The 22,114-nt window shown below is 43.4% G+C and overlaps 1 protein-coding gene across 2 annotated transcripts in view; it reads left to right on the forward strand.

Moving 5' to 3' along the window:
- LOC142759959 (uncharacterized) overlaps positions 1-20,746 on the forward strand; it is a 55,164-nt gene extending 34,418 nt beyond the window's left edge. For both annotated transcript variants that reach the window (XM_075862785.1, XM_075862786.1), the window contains 4 exons: positions 769-809; positions 3,461-3,530; positions 13,229-13,303; positions 15,185-20,746. In XM_075862785.1, the coding sequence (XP_075718900.1) occupies positions 769-809; positions 3,461-3,530; positions 13,229-13,303; positions 15,185-20,641 (5,643 nt within the window). In that variant the 3' untranslated portion in view covers positions 20,642-20,746. The remainder of the gene's footprint in view (positions 1-768; positions 810-3,460; positions 3,531-13,228; positions 13,304-15,184) is intronic.
- The last annotated feature ends 1,368 nt before the right edge of the window (positions 20,747-22,114 follow it).

Below are 22,114 nucleotides of genomic sequence, written 5' to 3' on the forward strand. Positions count from 1 at the left end.
GGGGCTAATGACAGCGCGCGGCGAGATGGCCCTGTTTAAATATAGAGTAAAGTAGCTCCACATGTTCTATTGATTGGCCAGCGGCCAATCACAGAGAGAGCCGAGAACGAGCCCCCCGTTCCATGACGGACGCACCACACCACCAATGAATAGCCACTATATGCCGCCAATGAGAATATTGCAAAGCGCGCATGCGCATAAGGACAGAAACGGGTGATAGAATTATTAGCCGTGGAGCTATCAAACTCGGCGTACATGCGTAGTAGGGGGAATTAAAGTGATAGACGAATTCCCGGAGTTGGAGGCTGGCATAATGTTAGTGTTGGGGCATCTGAGTGGTGGGAGATAAGTGGGGCTGGTTATTAGTAGTCTTTGCATAAATGTAATAAATACTTTGTTATTTTAATTGTAAGTTGGAAAACAGGGCTTCTGTTGCCGGCAGGCAATCTTAGCGTGCTATCGGCTCATACTGTACTTTTGTGTGTCTATGATTTTATACATAAAGTGTTTTTTTAACACAGATTCATGCGGAATCTGTGAGAAAAAAAAATGCAGCATGCTCCATTACATAAGTATTTCTTCCATAAGTATTGCTTCTTGGAGAGCGTATAGTGCCTCATCGGTCTGTAATACAGATGTATCAGGGAAATGGGTGTGGCTATCAAGTTGTACTGTATGTGACTGATTTACCACCATTTTTATGGCACTTTCCACTTTTTTTCTACCACATTCAAACTAATAGTTATATGTTTTTTCTTTTTCCTTCAGGAGCATATAAGGAAGCAAATAGATAGCATCAATAAAAGCAAGTGAGTGTTTGTTGACAATGGCTACAGTGGGTAAATTGGTCTTGGAATTGCAGTCCAGTCATATCTCTTAATATGTACACTATATGTCCAAAAGTATGTGCACATCTGACCATCCCACCTATATGAACATGTAGGACCGTAATATGGATTTGGGCCCCCTTATATGGATATAACAGCCTCAAATGTATTTGTGGGAATTTGTGCCCATTCAGCCAGAAGAGAATTTGTGAGGTCAGACACTGATGTTGGACAAGAAGATCTGTCTTACAGTCGACATTCCAGTGCATCCCAAAGGTATTTGATGGGTTTGAGGTCAGGGCTCTGTGTGGGCCAGTGAAGTTCTTCCACACCAAACTCACCCAACCATGAGGCACAGATATGGTGGAAGAGAAAAGGCCCTTCCCCAAACTATTGCCACAAAGTTGGAGGGATAAAATTGTCTAAAATGTCTTTGTAGGCCAGTTGACGATATAGGTGCGGGTCCCAGAGATGGGACCAACAACTATCAGACATTTTTGGTATTTCCTGTGGATATGCCATAAATGTCTAAGATGGGAAAACCCCTTTAATACAGAACAGTGAAATCCAGTAACTCACCGGTGACTTCTAAGATTGGAGTCGTTCACTTTCCTTTTTCTTCTTCATCTGAGCCAGAACGCCATGAATGGCCTCTGTAGAATTTGCAACACAAACATCTTTGGCTCCTCGCTTTTATAGCCCACTCCTGACTTATTCCCCACCCTCTACAAAAACTCTTGTATTACATTTATAGTGCCCCAGATGGAAATAATGCCCCCTCTTGGTGCCACACACTAGATTAGTACCCTGTTTTGGGCCAGACATAGTAATAGTGCTCCTCTCAGTTCCTTACACAGTAATCGTGCCCCCTAATCAGTAATAGTTCCCCCTTTAGGCCTCACACAGTAATAGCGCCCCTTTTTACACCCTACAAAGGAATGCCTCTCTATGTGCTCCCACACAGTAACATACAGTAGTTAGGTACCCTTTGTGCCCCCCTAAAGTAGTTAGGCCCTCCTTTGAGTTCCATCTAGTAGATAGGACCCCTTTGTTCCCCTATATAGGTCCCACTTTGTGCCTCTATATAGTAGATATGTCCCCTTTGTGCACCATATAGTAGTTAAGTCCCCTTTGTGCCCCCCATGTTAGTTAGGTCCGCTTTGGTGCCCCATATAGTAGTTATGATCCCTTTAAGCCCCCATATAGTAATTAGGTCCACCTTTGGTGCCCCAATACGTAGTTAGAACCCCTTTGTGCCCTTATATAGTAGTTATGACCCTTTGTGCCCCCTTTTTAGTAAGGTCCCCTTAGGTGCCCCCATATAGTAGTTAGGTGCTCCTTTGTTAGGTCACCTTTGTGCCCCATATAGTAGTTAGGTCCCCTTTATGCCCCCATGTTAGTTAGGTTCCCTTTGGTGCCCCATATAGTAGTTAGGTCCCCTTTGTGCCCCCATATAGTAGTTAGGTCCATCCACCTTTATGTTCCCATATAATAGTAACGTTCCCTTTGTGCCCCATGTAGTAGTTAGGCCCTTTGTGCTTTTATATAGTAGTTAGGCCCCCTTTTGTGCCCTCTATAGGAGTTAGGCCCCCTATGTGCCCCCATATAGTAGTTAGGCCCCCTTTGTGCCCCATATAGTAGTTACGTCCCCGTTTGTGCCGCCCCTATAGTATTTAGGCCCCCTTTGTGTTCCTATGTAGTATTTAGATCCACTTTGGCCCCCAATATATAGTTAGGCTCCCTTTGCCCCCCATAAAATTTGGTTTCCTATTGCGCCAATCAAAAAAAAAAAAACTAACCCGGCCCCACTCCCATGTTGAGCAGATCGATCCTCTGCCTGCTGTTCTTAGCCCGGCGCAGTGACGTCATTGTCTCATCTGCGTAAGGACACCGACGTCCTCTGTGTCTTCTAGTAGGTCACAGGCCTTAAACAGCCTGTGGCCTACAAGAGTATGCGACTGATCAGGGAGCCAATGGCTCTCTGCTCCACGGCTGGAGAGAAGCAGCTCGGTGCCTGGGCCCACCGGAGGATCTTCGGTCCTCCAGTGGGGTAGTCCAATGCCGCGCCCCCATAGTTTGAGCAGAGGTAGAACCCTTGGCGGTCACCTATCTTTGCCTACCTGTCATGCCGGTCCAAAAGCCCACACTTGTATTATATAGGTACAGATTCATTTGAATAGCAGCCATGTAATACATATAGCAGCTGCGGAGGAAACATATATGTCTGGCTCCAACTTTCCCTCGCAATAATAGCTCATCGTCATGGCTTTCGGAAGCTGGACCTGAGGCGAGCAGTTTATGGTCCTCTTGGAACTTTTCTTTTGCTTTTCCTTTTCATATATAAAACATTTACTTTAGATCATGGGTGGTACAAGTGGATCATGGGTGGTACATCATGTGTCCCTACCAAAATTTGTATTGGGGCCACGTTGGCTGCAGAGCACAACTTCGGGGCGACACAAAACATTCACACAAATATACATACATACACACATAAGTATACATGTGTTCATACAGACATACATTTATACACACCACATATACTCATATACAGATAAAGTGTGAAACGTTAACATTGATGTTCTCGTCATGAATGTGTTTCTATATGTAATCTACTTGTATTTATTCAACAGTGCAAAACTTGTCGAAAGAATACACAAAAGAGAACAATATAAAATGCAGCTATTGAAAAAAATGGAGAAGGTGAGCCTAACATATAGTAGAGGCTATGTAAACTTTGTTGCCTTTTTTTATTATTATTAAATGTATGTATTTTGTGCTCAAAAACATTTTTCTATTTGACTTTTATATAAAAAAAATATTTACCTTTTGCGCTTCAGCTTCTATGAATGAACTATACATAGAAGCTGCATAGCGCTGCTGTAGGCCGAATCCATTAGTCTGCTGGACCTACGGCTCGGCTGACAGCAGCTCACACAATGTAACCCAAATACCAATAACAAGTAAGTTTATAAACTTAGATGTGATCAGTGTAAGGGTATGTTCACACGATCAACAAAATACGTCTGAAAATACGGAGCTGTTTTCAAGGGAAAACAGCTCCTGATTTTCAGACGTTTTTTGAGCAACTCGCGTTTTTCCCAGCGTTTTTCGCAGCGTTTTTTGCGTCGTTTTTGCGGCCGTTTTTGGAGCAGTTTTCAATAGAGTCTATGAGAAAACGGCTCAAAAGTGTCCTGCACTTCTTTTGACGACCATTACAGATGTTGTGAAGTGCCAAAACACTGTCAACACCCTCAAAATGACTCTTCATAGGAAATCAATCCCCCCCCCCAAGGTATTCGTTTAGTGACATATAAAATATTTTAGCCCTCTATTTTGTTCCAGACAATTCATTGACTTTGATGGAAAAAATTAACACTGGCATTTTTTCCAAATATGTGGATTGAGGTGGCCTTTTCTGACATCTGATTACATATTAGGCAACTTCTGCCGACTTCAGCGATACCAAATATGTGCACATTTCATACACGCTGGGCGCAAGGTGGAGCTTACAATGAATGGTGCACAAAGTCGCCATGTAGCCCCAGCCTAAAACTGTACATCTATATATGATCTACATCTATATATATGACATGAAAGATATAGATAAAGAGATAGGTAGAAATAATAATGATCTTTATTTGCATAGCACAAAATAAAAAAAATCGCAATTTAGATAGTAATAGTGCTCCTCCCAGTTCCTCGCACAGTAATCGTGCCCCCTAATCAGTAATAGTTCCCCCTTTAGGCCTTACACAGGAATGCCTCTGTATGTGCTCCCACACAGTAACATACAGTAGTTAGGTCCCCTTTTTGCCCCCCTAAAGTAGTTAGGCCCTCCTTTGAGTTCCATCTAGTAGATAGGACCCCTTTGTTCCCCTATATAGTAGACACTTCCCCTTTGTGCCCACATATAGTAGTTAAGTCCCCTTTGCGCCGTTCCCACACAGACGGTGTACGCTATAGTGAATGGAACGGCTCCAGTTCGCATTCTCTATGGGGATGTATGTGCCGTATTCCATCTCTGTATGTGTCATTAATCGACACACACAGAGATGAAAAAAAGAATGGCAGCCCCCATAGTGAAGTAAAAGTAATAAAAAAGAAAAAAGTACAACACAAAAACACAAATAAATAAAATGTATTTTAATAACATACTAAAAGCAATAACATATAAAAAAAAAAAATTCGCGACACCTTCCCTTTAAAGGTTGTAAAGAGAACTAAAATGGGCATTTGTTGAATTTGCAGCATCAGGAGGTCATATTTACAGAAATCAATAGCTCTTTCAATCAAAAAAAACTTAACAGGCCAAGTTACATGTTAACATAGGACCCCTTCTTTGATATCACCTTCACAATTCTTGCATCCATTGAATATTTGAGTATTTGGACAGTTTCTGCTTGATTATCTTTGCAGGATGTCAGAATAACCTCCCAGAGCTTCTGTTTTGATGTGAACTGCTTCCCACCCTCATAGATATTTTGCTTGAGGATGCTCCAAAGGTTCTCAATAGGGTTGAGGTCAGGGGAACATGGGGGCCCACACCATGAGTTTCACTCCTTTTATGCCCATAGCATCCAATGACACAGAGGTATTCTTTGCAGCATGAGATGGTGCATTGTCATGCATGAAGATAATTTTGCTACGGAAGGCACGGTTCTTCTTTTTGTACCACGGAAGAAAGTGGTCAGTCATAAACTCTACGTACTTTGCAGAGGTAATTTTCACACCGTCAGGGACCCTTGCCACGGACACTGGGTTTGTGGACCCACTAGGCCGCTCCGCCGTAGCGGGGAGGCAGCTGACCAGGTCACAGTCTATGTGAAAGCAAGATAGCAGACAGTAATGCTTAGGTACCTGATATAGTCCGGACGGTGACTGTGGCTTCAGCACGGATGAAGGCAGGTGCGGAATGTGGCGCCAGACGTGGCGGACAGTATCCGATGAGCAGATGGCACTTGACGTGGCAGATGGCACTTGATGTGGCAGATGGCACTTGACGTGGCAGATGGCACTTGACGTGGCAGATGGCACTTGACGTGGCAGATGACACTTGACGTGGCAGATGACACTTGAACACGGGTAGGCACAGGAACAATGCGGAATACAGGAACGGTAACAGGGCACGGGTAACAGCTGGAACGGGAGACACTAAGGGACCATTTGCGTGACAGACAGGGAAAGACTAACAACGCTCAGGAAAGGATCAGAAGGGCTGGGGCATTCTTATAGGGCAGGAAATCATGTGGGTTAATGAACATTGTTTTCATGTGCGCGCGCTGGCCCTTTAAGAGTAGGCGCGAGCGTGCGCGCGCACCCTACGGGACCCGGCCGGACTTAGCGGAAGTGAGCGCTGGCATCTCCTAGGAGGGAGACGGAGGCCAGCGCTCACAGATCCATGGCTGCAGGCGTCGGGAGGTGAGTGAACCCGACGTCCCGCGGCCATGGGCGCTACAACCCTAAAGAGGCCTACCAGCTCTCTCCCCATGATTCCAGCCCAAAACATGACTCCACCACCTCCTTGCTGACGTTGCAGCCTTGTTGGGACATGGTGGCCATTCACCAACCATCCACTACTCCATCCATCTGGACCATCCAAGGTTGCACAGACTCATCAGTAAACAACACGGTTTGAAAAGTAGTCTTCATGTATTTCTGAGCCCACTGCAACCGTTTCTGCTTGTGAGCATTGTTTAGGGGTGGCCGAATAATATAATTATGCACACTTGCAAACCTCTGGAGGATCCTACACCTTGAGGTTCGCGGGACTCCAGAGGCACCAGCGGCTTCAAATACCTGTTTGCTGCTTTGCAATGGCATTTTAGCAGCTGCTCTCCTAATCCTATTAATTTGTCTGGCAGAAACCTTCCTCATTATGCCTTTATCTGAACGAACCCGTCTGTGCTCTGAATCAGCCACAAATCTTTTCACAGTACGATGATCACGCTTAAGTTTTCTTGAAATATCCAATGTTTTCATACCTTGTCCAAGGTATTGCACTATTTCACGCTTTTCGGCAGCAGAGAGATCCTTTTTCTTTCCCATATTGCTTGAAACCTGTGGCCTGCTTAGTAATGTGGAACGTCCTTCTTAAGTAGTTTTCCTAGGTTGCTTGGGCACACCTGGCAACCTAATTATCACAGGTGTCTGAGATTGATTACAATGATCCAAAGAGCCCTAAGACACAATACCATCCATAAGTTTAATTGAAAAATGAATAATTAAATGTTTATGACACTTAAATCCAATGTGCATAATAATTTGGAACACGGTGTATATAGTACAAGCACAAGAGTACCTGTAGCAGTTCAGACAGTAGTAAGGGCTAGGCTCAGATGGCACCTTGGCAGCAGACACCAGGCGTTGTGTACCACAGCAGGCATGACCGATGGCACAACAAGACTCCAACTTTCTAAGGCACAGGAATAACAATAGCATGGGATACAGGATACAGGTAGCAGGTACAGGAACACTGGGAACAGGATAACACTAAGGGACCATTTGCAAGACTAACACGGGTAAACACAATAACGCTCAGGCAATGAGTGAAAGGGCAGAGCCCTTTTTATAGTCCAGGATGATCATGTGTTAATTGATGATTATTTTCATGTGCTTTAAGGCCGGGCACAAGCGTGCGCGCGCTCCCTACGGGACTCAGCAGAACGGAGAAGGAGTAAGCGCTGGCGTCTCCTGGGGAGGAGATGTGAGCCCCAGCGCTCACAGATCCATGTCTGTAGCCATCAGGGGGTGAGTAATCCCGACGGTCCGTGGCCTCTTCCTGGGACCAGAACGAGAGAGAACCTTCTGGCTCCCAGGACGTCTCCTCTGGACCAAACTCCCTCCAATCCACCAAATAAAACTTTCCTCCTACATTTTTGAAGTCCAGGATCTCCTTAACCTCAAATACATCGGAGGAACTGCTGGGAGCAACTGCAGGACTAAGCATTTTTGTGTAGCGGTTCAGGATCACAGGCTTTAAGAGGGACACATGAAAGGAGTTGGGGATCCTGAGGGTAGGAGGCAGCCGAAGTTTGTAAGAGACAGGGTTGATTTGCTGTAGAATCTCAAAGTGTCCGAGAAACCTGGGAGCAAACTTGTATGACGGCACCCTCAGCCGGATATTCCTTGAGGATAGCCAGACTTTGGTACCTGGAAGATACACAGGTGGCTCTCTTCTCTTAGCATCTGCTTTTGGCTTCATGCGATCGACTGCCTGCAGAATAGAGGGTTTGCTGCCAGACCTGTAGAAAATCTCCAAATGCAGAGTCAGCTGCCGGTACCAGGGATGTAGCCGGAACAGGAAAAGGAATTCATGGATGTTGGCCGTAGACAATGTAGAATGGTGTGGAGGTGGCAGACTCACTTGTGTGGTTGTTGTACGAGAACTCGGCCCATGGAAGAAGCTGTACCCAATCAGCATGCTGCATGGAGATGAAGTGGTGAAGATAATTCTCCATGATTTGGTTAATGCTCTCGACTTGGCCATTAAACTGGGGATGATAGGCTGAAGAAAAGTCCAACTTTACGTCTAGGAGCTTACAGAGGGCTCTCCAGAATTTCGAGGTGAACTGAAACTCCCAATCAGACACGATATGAAGAGACAAACCATGCAAACGGAAGATGTGCTGGATGAAGAGATTCGCCAGCTGAGGAGCAGAAGGTAGGCCGGTCAGCGGGATAAAATGAGCCATCTTCGAGAACCGGTCCACCACCCCCCAGACCGTATTGCATCCTGCAGAGGAAGGCAGGTCAGTGACAAAGTCCATTGCTATATGCTGCCAGGGAGCATTGGGCACAGGCAGAGGTTGGAGCAGACCGGCAGGCTTGGCGTGAGCAACTTTGTTTGGAAGCACACACAGTCGAGGATGAGACAAAGTCCACAATATCTTTGGGCAGCGTGGGCCACCAGAAATGGCAGGCAATCAGATCTCAGGTCTTACGAGCACTCACGTGCCCAGCCAGTTTGGAGCTGTGAACCCAGCGAAGGATTCTCCTCCTGTCTGCCAACTGCACAAAAGTCCTCCCCAGGGGGATCTATCTAACTTGCAGAGGATTAGCAGAAATAATACAGTATGGGTCAATGATACTTTGCGGAGGCTTCACAGTGTCCTTTGTTTCAAATGACCTGGACAGGGCATCGGCCCTCACATTTTTGTCCGCGGACCGGTAGTGGAGCACAAACTGGAACTGGGCACAGAACAGCAACCACCTGGCTTGACAGGGGTTCAGCCGTTGAGCCGACTGGAGATATCTAAGGCTGCACCCTCTAGCAGATGTCTCCACTCCTCCAGAGCAAATTTAACGGCCAGTAACTACCGATCCCCAATAGAGTAATTGCGCTCTGCGGAGGATAAAAGTCTTGAGTAATAGCCACATATCACTGCCTTTCCTTTGCCTCTCTGGAACAGAAGTTCACCTGCACCAACAGAGGAAGCGTCAAACTCAAACGAGAACCGTCGAGAGATGTCAGGATGATGGAGGATTAAGCCTGAGGTAAAAGCATTCCTGAGGCTATTAAATGCAGATTCTACCTCTTGAGTCCACACCTTGGCATTCACACCCTTCTTGGTAAGGGTAGAGATGGGAGCCATCAATGATGAGAAGTTTGGGATAAACTGCCGTTAGAACTTGGTGAATCCAAAAGAACGCTGTATGGACCGCAGGCCTTGAGGACGTGGCCATTCCAGGATGGACTTCACTTTCGCAGGATCCATCTTGAGACCTTGATCCGAGATTGTGTAACCCAGGAAGGGCAGAGAATTCTTCTCAAAGACGCACTTCTCCAGCTTGGCATACAGACAATTCTCCCTTAATCACAGTAGAACATGACGAACATGCCTCCGATGAGTTGTCAGATCTGGAGAGAAAATCAGAATTTCATCGAGATAGACCACAACACAGACATAGAGAAGATCTCGGAAGATATTATTGACGAATTCCTGGAAGACCGCAGGAGCACTACACAGACTGAAGGGCATCACCAGGTATTCGTAGTGCCCGTCTCGAGTGTTAAACGCCATCTTCCAGTCATCACCTTGACGGATTTGGATCAAATTGTATGCCCCACGCAAGTCTAATTTAGAGAAGATCTTGGCTCCTCGTATGCGGTCAAATAGTTCAGAAATTAGTGGCAACGGATATTTTGTTCTTGACCGTGACTTGATTGAGACCACGATAGTCAATGCAAGGCCGAAGAGAGCTGTCTTTTTTCTTGACAAAGAAGAACCCCGCCCAGGCCGGGGAGGAGGATTTTTGTATGAAACCCCTCTCCAGATTCTCCTTGATATACGCCAACATAGACTGAGTCTCTGGCAAGGAAAGAGGGTATACTCGACCATGGGGAGTGGACGCATTTGGAACCAGTTCAATGGGGCAGTCATAAGCCCAGTGTGGAGGAAGCATCTCAGCCTTCTTCTTGCTGAAGACATCCGCAAACTGAGAGAAATGAGGGGGTAATCCTGCCAATGACTGAGGCAGAGGAGGCTGGACAGTATGGATCTGTAGCAGACAGAAGCTACGACATTTGGAGCCCCATTGGAGAACTCCGGAATTCCAGTCCAGGACTGGGGCATGTAGTCGGAGCGAAAGCAGGCCCAGTAGGACAGGATTGATGGCTTTAGGCAAAACAAGAAACAAAATTAGTTCTGAATGAAGGGCTCCAACTTGGAGCTTCAGATATGATTGGGTCGGGCAGAGGCAGTCCATTCACCGAAGCAACAGCCAAAGATGTCTCCAGAGGGACTGTGTGCAACTGGAGAAGATCCATTAGGTCTTTTTGGATGAAGTTTGCTGCGAGTCTAGATATGCAGAGACACTAGTGCGTCTTTACACCAGACACTATGGTCACGGGAATGGACAGTTTGGAAGATAACTTTTTATCTAGTGCCGTTCCACCTAGGATTGTCTCTCCTACCAATCCTAGGCATTGGCGTTTCTTTTGCTTCTGAGGGCACAAACGCACAACATGGCCTTCGAGGCCGCAACACAGACAAAGTCCTGAAGTGCGTCTGCTGTGTTTCTCCTGGGCAGACAGTTTGAGCCAGTCCACCTGCATAGGCTCCTCTGGTGGGACAACTACTGAGGGTAACAGGGATTGCTGGAAGATAGGAGCCAGCTTAGGGAATCTTCTCTCCCGACGAACCTCTTGGGATCGCTCCCGGATCCTCATGTCCATCCGGGTGGCTAGAAGTATGAGGTCATCCAGGGTAGGTGGCAGATCACGAGCAAGAACGTCTTTAATTTTAGGAGACAGTCCCTGCCAGAATATGGCCACCAAGGCCTCGTTGTTCCAGGACAGCTCTGCCGCCAGGCTGCGGAACTGAATGGCGTACTTGCCGACGGAGGTGTCCCCCTGGCGAAGGGTCAGAAGAGATGCAGCTGCTGAGAAGACTCGTCCAGGTTCCTCAAATACAGTGGTAAAAGTCTGTAGGAGACACTGGAAGTCACGGGTCTCTGGTCCCTGACGTTCCCAGATAGGGTTTGCCCATGCTAGGACCTTGCCAGTAAGGAGTGAGACTATAAATGCGATTCTTGCGCCATCAGTAGGAAATGCTCTGGCATGTAGACTGAAGTGGATCTGGCACTGGTTCAGGTCCTCGCGTCTCCATCGTAGCGAGGTGGTAGCGGCAGCGAGAATCGGGAGTCAGGTGCTTTAGGAGGAACAGCCAGAGCAACAGAAACAGATGCTGAGATGATTGCAGCTTGGGCATATAGCCAATGTGTAATGGCATTCATCGCCTGGAGGAGTTGGTCCTGCCGTAATTGGCAGATTAGCATATCCGCCTGCATGGCTTGTGATATCGTCATGGTCTTGGGTTGACCAGCTGGGTCCTGTGCGTACTGTCACGATCTGTGGGTATGTGGACCCACTGGGCCGTACCGGGATAGCAGGTGGCCAAACAGTGTACCAAGTCCATGTCTCTATAGTCCAAGCACAAGGGTACCTGTAGCAGTTCAGACAGTAGTAAATGCTAGGCTCCAATGCGACCTTGGCAGCAGACACCAGGCATGGTGTTACATAGCAGGCGTGACCGATGGCACAACATGACTCCAACTTTCTAAGGCAGAGGAACAACGGTAGCACGGGATACAGTATACAGGTAGCAGGTACAGGAACACTGGGAACAGGATAACTAATGGACCATTTGCAAGACTAACACGGGTAAACACAACAACGCTCAAGCAATGAGTGAAAGGGCAGAGCCCTTTTTATAGTCCAGGGTGATCATGGGTTAATTGATGATTATTTTCATGTGTGCTGGCCCATTAAGGCTGGGCACGAGCATGTGCGCGCACCCTATGGGACACAACAGAACGGAGCGGAAGTGATCTACTGTCACAGATCTATGGCTGCGGCCATCGGGGGGTGACTAGTCCCGACGGTCCACAGCCGTGGACGCTACATCTATCTAATATCTATCTATCTATCTCATATCTATCGATAGATAGATAGAAATATATTTATTGGAGAAAAAAGAAAAGTGAGAGAGAGAAGTTACATGGGAGGGGGGGTTGGTGCCGAGAGGGGGGGCGAATTAAGGGCCACAAGGGTGGGTGTTTTGAGATGCGAGTGAAGGGTGCCGCGAGAGGGGGTGGGGGTGCCAAGAGAGGGGGGGCAGGGGGTGCCGTGAGGATGGGGAAGCGCCGAAAGTATTGTGATCATTGTGACCGGTTGTTACAATGATCAAATGCCCAGAGACCACGCTGATTGATCACTGGGCAGAGCTCTGTGATGTCAGCTGTCTAGAGACAGCTGTATCACGGAGCTAAATGCCGCCACAGAGCGGAAAAAAAGTATAAATCTGCTGGAACGTCCCTGCAAAGTTAATTCCGGACCACCCGGACGTTTATAGTCTATGCATGGTCCGTGGTTAAAGGGGTTGTCCACTTTTTTTTTCTATTAATTTTTTATGCGGTTTTCGTCTCGTTTTCATGCTGCTGGTTTTGGTGCTTGCGAGATCACGCTTGCTGTCATTAAGTCCCACACAAACGTTACCGAAGTGTCGGGATTGTGAATAGACATCGCATCCTTAGCATAAATCTAAAATAGGTCATAACTTGGTCAAAATTTATCTTTTTTCTAAATAAAAAACACTGCTGTAATCTACATTACAGCGCCGATCACATTATGTAGGAGATTGGGCACTTATAATGTGGTGACAGAGCCTCTTTAACCTTTTAAAATGGAGAAAGGCGTTAAGATGTGTGTCATATAATCTGTAGGTATTATGTAAACATTTTGCCATTACATGCAGAAATATTCAAGCTGTAATTAAAAGACCCCAGTATATCTGCTTTATGCGTTTAATGATCAGCCTACCTTATTCATTTATAGCACAAATTGAAATGAAATTCATCTTCTAATAATACTTATGGGTTTTTTAATTAATATTTTCTAGAACTGGCGAAAGAACGACCTATGGCTTCTTTCACAAATGAGGAAGGAGAGGTCACAGAAACTGCAACCAATAGAGGTAAATAAAACAGGAAATACTCCTTTCCACCCAGCGTCAGACTGGGGTCCCTTGGGCCCACCAGAGGGAATAATTCTGAGGCCCAATCCACCATCTCTACGAAGAATATGTGAACATCCACTTGTTGTTATCATTGTACACATATCGTCAATAAGGTCTAATAGGTTATTTTTTAATCACCCATAAGATATAGACCCTAGTGGAAAGTGCTGCCAAATCAGTTTCAAATGGGGTTTTCCTGTGCTAGGCCTTTTGGGACCTATAATTGGGTCAGAGTCTGGTACTCTGGTGGGTCAGTCCACTCCTGCTTTCATCTATCCCCTACTTCTTGCTAACCTTCTAAATGTAATTTAGTAAGAAGTAGGGGGCAGATTGAAGGGAGTATGACTGCAGGATCAGACTACACAGGATTTGTTTGTAGTCTGTAATCATGGAGCAACATTGGTCTGCATAGGAGTTGTAGACACAAAATGGTAGCATATTTTTAATCAGGACTTTTTGCAAAGTTGCTTCCTTTTCAATTTTAGATGCAGTCTAGCAACAAAATAAACATTTATTGCAAATGTGCTTTTAGCCAGAAAAAAGCATCAGTGTGGCCGAGACTCTGGCACAATAAGAGGCCCCAAATATCCAGCAGAAGAAAACCCCACTTGGTGCTAATCAGTTGCCACTAGGGTCTATTTCTTATGGGTTTATTAACATATCTGTTACGAAAACACATGTTCCCTTAAGGTTGCTATGACAACCTGTCTAGCTTCTGAGCAGTTCTTCTTTTGCTTTGAGCCTATCTCTCTTCTCTGTCCTTCTGCCAATCTGCTGTGGGCTTGTATTTATACCTGATTCTTTCCACCTGTCTTCGCTTGTGAATCTTCCTGTTTCCTGGTTCCTGATCAAGCTCCTGACTGCTCCTGCATTTCTGATTTCTTGACCTCGTATATACTGACCTCGGCTTGTCTCTCATTAACCCTTTGCCTACTAATTCAGATTATCTGCTCCCGACTGGTTTTGACCGTGGCTTGTCTGATTACCTCTACTCCGTTTCTGGACTTTCAGTTAACCTTCTGATTGTCTTGTTTCCAGCTCAGGTTTTCCTGCACTGCACCTCTTTTCCAAAACTGCACTCTGCAAAGACAACCTGCGTTCTAAGCAGCAAAGTCCATCTCACCTTGGCGAACACCTAAGAGTAGCCTTAGATTCTGTCGACCAGAGTGGTTACGGATTAGAGGTTGCGGATTTACGTGTGCACTCTCTCCCAGCAGACTCCAGCAGCCTTGAGGTATCGCTCCACTTGCATTTACATTACAATATAAGCTATTAGATCTTATTGATATGTTCTGTGGGTACAATGATAACAAAATTAATGTTCCAATTACAAATAGATGTGCACATGTTCTGTATAGATGAAGGATAAGACCTCAGAATCAATTCCAAGGAGCCCCAGTCTGACACTGTTAAAGGGGTTGTTCGAGATAAAATGACTATGTGTTAATGCTTGTAATTTATAAATGTAAATACTTACATTCTCCAAAGTGGCTCCGTTTCCTGATCCTGCCGTGGTGTACTTGACAAGTGACGTCACTCTCTGCACTGGCTATGGCCGCTGAGGCACGTCACAAGTGACGTGTCGTATACCCGGAAAATAATTGAAGACCCACACAGCGGCCAGAGCCAGTGCAGAGAGTAACGTCACCCGTCAAGTAGCCCACGGCAGGATCTGAAAACGGGGCCACTTTGGAAAACGTACGTATATTACAAATGTATTTACATTTATAAATTACAAGCATTAACACATAGTCATTTTATCTCGGACAACCCCTTTAACCATACCCACTTTCTATAGCACTGTATACATTTTTAATGCTTTTTCTTTTCTTTTTAAAGATAAAGAAAATGCCAGTTTCACGATTGTTTGATGACTCAGCAGATGTAAGCAGCTTGAGTTCATGTATGGATTTTAGTGCAAATGTTCATAAAGAAAAAAGAGTTTCTGTATCAGGTACATCAAAAACCAAAACTACTTCCTTGCCTGTGACCATTCCCAAGCATATATTATTAAAACCGGACCCCCCTGTGTGTGACCTGCGACCAGTTTTAGGAATGTTTGGTGACCCAGCAGATGTTACCAGTCCCATAGCATATACAGATTTTAGTACAAACACTGTTTCCCCGTGCATGTCTACTTCTATCGAGACACTGATAAAATCTGACATCCCAGTGTGTGACCTGCAACATTTTAAAGACACCTATTCCTTGATATTTCAAAAAATATTTGAAGATCAAGGTGCCTACTTAACATCTGTTTCTGGAGAACTGGTAGAAATAGTGTTTGACAGGATAACTTCTCACCTTAATTATGCCAAACCTGGGCACGATATTGGATTTACACCTGTAAAAACAGTGGCTAAAGAAAAATTGAATGATATCAAAGGGAAATCGCCATGCAGATATTTAATCTCTAGACTTGAAGTGATGTCCGCTGCCAGTGAGATTGTAGAAAACGCTTTGAGAAAATGGCATGAAATTGCTGTCCACAAATTTAGCATCCAATATGAAGACATCTTTGAGGAAAGAACTACATTCAAAAAGTTGTACAAATTTTTTCTTTGTGCAAATAACCAGGAGGAAATGTACAAGGCAACACTTCCTACAGCCACAGAATCAATTCTAGAAAGTAGTGAAGAAATTGTAAAGATTGTGCTTGCCCATTTAGAAAAATTTGCCAAATTAAGTTTGGGGTTGCCTTTTAAACAGCAGTCAGCAGAAGCTTCTATGAAACGTACGTCTACAAATTCAGATGATAATGCATTAGAAACCAGATCACTTAGTGACATATTCAGACCACATGAACAATCTCAGAGTATCCTGAAGAAAGAATTAGAGACTTTGGCAAAAAGTATTAACCAACCTGAACATAAAGTACATGTGAGCATTCAAAAACTTATTACAACAATACTAAACATTATTGGTGCAGACATTGATTATGAGAGAAGGCAAGAAACTGGGAAAAAAATTGCAATTTCACCTGAGGAAATGTTCCTGTTGTACAAGTATCTTGAAAAGAACAACACACCATCTAAAAAGGAGCTTCTAAGAAATTACTCAAGAATTCTGCGGTTCACAAAATCACAGGAGTCAAATGTAAGTAGAGAATTATTCCCAGTTCCAGCCTCAGAGGACCAGTTAGTTCGAGCTGTGATTGAAGAAGTCAACATACCAGGGATGGTCAGTTGTTTGGAAGATGAAAACGATAAACATAGCAACATGAAAGCACAGTGGACTAAATTGGACCATGCTAGGCAATGCAGGGGATATTTTGAGAATGTTAACTTTGTTTCATCACCACTGGACAACCAAGACAAATTGGACTACAACTGCTTTCTTCTTAATATGTTTAACTTTGACCATCTGATGCACAGTCAAAATGAATTTCATCGTCCCCTCAAAATCATGGATAATCTTGTCTCTCACACCTTAATTAAAATACTAAGAGACATAAAATACCCCATCCCTGAGCATCTATATGACTTTTTAGAGATCCCTGGCAACAAATATGATGTTGACACTACAATCAAATGTCAAAAAAATAGCAACACATTGCTGTTACCCTCTGACATCAAGTCTTTCTCCCATCATCTGGTAGAGTACATTCTAAAAATGTTGTATGCAACTTCTTCATATGAGAAATGGAAGGAATCTTTCCTATCCATTTTCTCTCAAGTAGAAGCCAAGAAATATGTATCGACTGATTGTAATAAGGTCACATCTACTTCAGAATTATACCACTGTCAAGAACACATAATTTTGGAGGAAATAGCTCAAACAGTGTCAGCAAAAATTGAAAGTTTCCTGCTTTTGAAGTTTAAGGTCTATCTAAATGCAGGAGAAATAGTTGACACTGATATATTGAAATCCATTCCAGAAATTCAAACAGAAATAGAGGTTCACACCAAGGATATTATAAAAAGCCTTTTAGGTCAAATTGCAGAGTCCACGGCCCAGCAACAAACCCATGACCAACACAACACACTATATGAATCATCTTCAAAAGATGACACAAGTATAACTGATGTTTTAATACGTTCTATGCTTGACCATATATGCAATGAACAAATCAATACAAGCTCAGAAGAATGGCAGCCAAAATCATCAACTTCACACGAGTGCCTAGACGCAGGTTGTGCCCTGCACAATGTATATGACAGGTCCAGGTTACTAGACATTGCTTCTTCTATATTAAGGTCGGCATTTAAACAAATAATGGAAACAATAGAGGTGAAGTCTAACCAGTCAACACTAGGTTGTGAGACTGATATTTCCAAATGTTGCCAAGACAGTATTGGTTTCTTGCAAATGGAAATCAATTTGCTATCCAAGTATATTGTAGAAGATCTTATAAACATGTTGTGTAGTACAAAGCAAAAAATAAAGGAAGATAAGTCTTTGCTTAAGTACCAAGGCACCATTGTTAAAGGAATTTGTGAAACTTTTATTGAAACAATAAGTAACTCAGTTCTAACAGATATTTTTGGAAAGTTCAGAGGATTTATTAGTCTTGCAGTGAAAGTTATTCATCCATCGAGCAAAAATAATTCAGAAGAAATCTATTTTCCTGGAATATTTGACCACCAGAATCTACTTTATGGTCCTGCAGAAGATCCAAAAAGAAAATTAAAAAGTATTTTCCCAAAATCCAATCTGTATAAGCATTCAAAACACATTTATTATGAAATGCTATGTGTCATACAGCATCAACTTGAGAAATTATCTAATAACATTAGACATTCTTTACTCGAAGATGAACACGTAAAGTCTGAATCCAGCAGCCTGCTTGTCTTTGAGGTAGAACAGATTGGTCTGCACTCCCATTTTTCACAGGATGAAATTATCATATTTCCCCAGGATACACGTATAATGCAGAATATAGAAACCAATATAAGAAGAAATATTGTAGAAAAAATGTGTGCACATCTTAAAGGAAAAGACTCAATTAAGCCTGACATTGTACATGAAGTGAAGGAGGTAATGTTCATGCTCTTTAAACAGCTCTTGGTTGATTTAAGCGTACCTCTTAAACTAACCTATTCTAGTCAGATGAGTAGGATCCATCAACGGCTACTTTCAGAAACCTTACTGAGATGCAATCAGTCTATAGATAGTTCTCTTTTTTCTGATTCTGAAGTTAATGATCTTTCTGGGGATATTCTAAAAATCCTGTCTGACATTATACATGCGTCCAATTGGAGTGAATTGTATGACCGAACTGAGAGCTCAAATAGTAACAGTGATGTACTAGATACTTTTGGTGTCAAACCCATCAATCCCGTCTTTACAAAATTAAAGAACTTTGTCATTTCTAAAATTGAAACTCTTTTCTGCCAAACGATCCAGAAACCATTACAATCTGAGACGAAAAAAAACATGCTGACAGACACAAAACTTGAGAGCTATGCTCGAGAGTTAGCTGACAACATACTTCACCAAGCTGAAGAACATCTACATAAACGGATGAAGGACATTGTTCCTAACGACAATTTCTTACCACTATCTAAAGATGACATTGCTGATCACATAGTCAGTGTCATTTTAATGTGTTTGAAGTACACATACCAACATAAAGAAACCCCAAACAAACCACCATCTTCTGGCAAAGAGGAGACCCAAGACAAAGCTACGAAATGTAATGCAATGGAGATTGTAAGAATGGTGGAAAACATCATTAAGGACACCATCGAAAATTTGACAGCCATCAATTTGTCTAATTTAACTCTTGATATCTGCGCAAAGAACTTGGCCAGTTCAGTGCTAACACTTATACAAAGAGAGATAGAACAAGAAAGAAAGTTTATGTACGGAGGTAAGAAATACATTATTGATAAAAATACTCTAGCAACTGAAATTGTGAATATTATTTTACACAAACTTTACGTAAAGAGTGTTTCATGTGATACTAGTTTAAGAAATACATCATATAATGTAGATAGTGTCTACGCACATACATCCAAATATGAGATGACTCCGAAGGGCCTTAGTGCTTCATGCTCAGAACCTGAATTAGCAACATTAATACAACAAGTGGGATGTGTCCTGCATGATGTTCGGATAAAAACAGTGCTGGAATTGAAGACAGAAAGATCCCCGCAATTCTTCTATAATGAGACAAATGAGTCTTCATCTGAATGTCTGTGTGAAACCTGCTTAGGATTTACTAGCTCTGATGTGGAATTTGTGGCCAAGGACATAGTTGAAATCATAATTGCAAAGATCTCCCCACATCTACAAAACATTCTCGACTACCCGAAACAGTCGTACGAAGAACATGATTTCTTGTTATTAGAGCCAGATGATACACCTTGTTTTTCAGAACAAATAAAAAAGAAGTCTCATTTTGTTAATAATCGAAATGACAGAACAAATTCAATGCACAAGTCTCTTGTAGAAGACTCCTCACTTAGCCACCTCTTAGTTAAAGCTGTAAGTGATAAAACCACTGCTTTTGCTGCTACAATTGCTCTAAAACGCAAGCCCAACCTTCCCGATAATGTGAAAAATGAAGATATTGGCATTTTTCTGGAACGTGTCAACAATAGCAGTTTAAGACTAGAAGCATACTCAAAAGAAATAGTTATGAAGGTCCTTGAACATATTAAACCCAAGATTTCTCTACCAAAGTTTAAAAGTAAGCTACTGCACTTACATAATATGACTCAACATGAAGATATTCACGCAGCACATCTCATTGATACCATTTTACACGATTTGTACTTCAAATATTTCAGTTCTTCCAATGTGTCTGAGGAGGTGTCATACAATGTATACACAGATTCTGATATTGAAAATGGAGAAGGTGTGACCTATCCAACAGCTTCTACCCCAATATTGCCATCATCTTCAAGTGTAAATGAACAGAGAAGGTTCAGTGTGACAGGTATAGTATCTCTAACCAATAGTTACACCGAATCTGATTTTGAGAACGGAGAAGTTGTGAACCACCCAAAGGCTTTTACCCCAAAGCCTCTGCCATTATCTTCAAATGTAGATGAACAGATGTTTAGGGTAACAGGGTTGGTATTATCAGCTAGTAGTAGCACGGAATCTGATTTTGAAGCAGAGGATCACCCAAGAGCTACTACCCCAAAGCCACTGTCATCATCATCATCATCAAGTGTAAATGAACAGAGAAGGCTCACCGTACCAGAGGTGGCATCTCCAACCAGTAGTAACACAGATTCTGATGTTGAGAATGGAGAAGCTGTGTTATTTCCAAAAATTTTCACCAAAAGGCCATCCCCCAATCTTAATGAACAGAGAAGTTACAATATTAGGCTTCATTTTCTGTAATGGCTATCAGAAACTGGTTCTGTAAATGTAAATGTAAATGTTGTAGACAAGTTCACATAGTTTATATCTAGATTGTTCAAATAAACAATAAATGTGTATTTCTCATATGACTGTGTAGTGTATTTCTCCAGGTTCTAAATTTTTTTATAGCCTTATATCAAAAAGATGAATAAGATTCACCATTTTATAGCAGGAAACTGATTTACAAACTTTTAGAAAGTTAAAAAAACAGCGATTATGTCATTTTTTTAAGGGGTTTTCTTTATACGGTGTCCATCAGATGGTAAAAACGACATGTTCACTTTATTCCATGGGCTGATACAATTACAGCGATACCAAAATTATGGGTTTTTTTTGTTTTTTTTTCTTACCACTTTTGTAAAGGATCTGCCAGGCACAACTTCTGTGTATACGCCCATAGGTAATCAGTCTGCACCTGAGTCTATGTCTCTGAGACTGACTCCATCTTCCACCACTCAGGATGGCAGGCTTAGGCTGGGTTCACACGACCTATTTTCAGACGTAAACGAGGCGTATTATGCCTCGTTTTACGTCTGAAAATAGGGCTACAATAAGTCGGCAAACATCTGCCCATTCATTTGAATGGGTTTGCCGACGTACTGTGCAGACGACCTGTCATTTACGTGTCGTCGTTTGACAGCTGTCAAACGACGACGCGTAAAAATACAGCCTCGTCAAAAGAAGTGCAGGACACTTCTTTGGACGTTTTTGGAGCTGTTTTCTCATAGACTCCAATGAAAACAGCTCCAAAAACGGCCGTAAAAAACGCAGCGAAAACGGCGCGAAAAATGCCGCAAAAAAAGCGAGTTGCTCAAAAAACATCTGAAAATCAGGGGCTGTTTTCCCTTGAAAACAGCTCTGTATTTTCAGACGTTTTTGGTCACTACGTGTGCACATACCCTTAGGAGTGGGAGAGCCTATCGCAGCCTGGCTAGACGGAGCTAGCTCCCGCCCTCTGTCTATTTATACCTGCCTTTCCTGTTCCTCCTTTGCTTGTGATTCTTCTCGTGTGGTTTCCTGGCCCAGCTACAGCTTCTACTATTTGATCCTGCTCCATACTGACCCTGGCTTACTGACTACTCTCCTGCTCTGCGTTTGGTACCTCGTTCTCTCCTGGTTTGACTCGTCTCGTTCACCACTCTTGTTGCTCATGGTGTTGCCGTGGGCAACTGCCCCTTTTCCCTTAGCTTTGTGTACCCTTGTCTGTTTGTCTCGTGCACTTACTGAGCGTAGGGACCGGAGCCCAGTTGTACCCCGTCGCCTAGAGCGGGTCGTTGCAAGTAGGCAGGGACAGAGTGGCGGGTAGATTAGGGCTCACTTGTCCATTTCCCTACCCCCGGTCATTACAACTTTTATAAAAAAATTTAAATATTTGCTAAAAAAACATAATTTTTGTGTTGACATATCCTGGGAGCCATAACTTTTTAATTTTTCAGTTGATTGATCGATGTG

This window comes from Rhinoderma darwinii, chromosome 4 (genome assembly GCF_050947455.1).
Source record: "Rhinoderma darwinii isolate aRhiDar2 chromosome 4, aRhiDar2.hap1, whole genome shotgun sequence".
In the NCBI taxonomy this organism is placed as follows: Eukaryota; Metazoa; Chordata; class Amphibia; order Anura; family Rhinodermatidae; genus Rhinoderma; species Rhinoderma darwinii.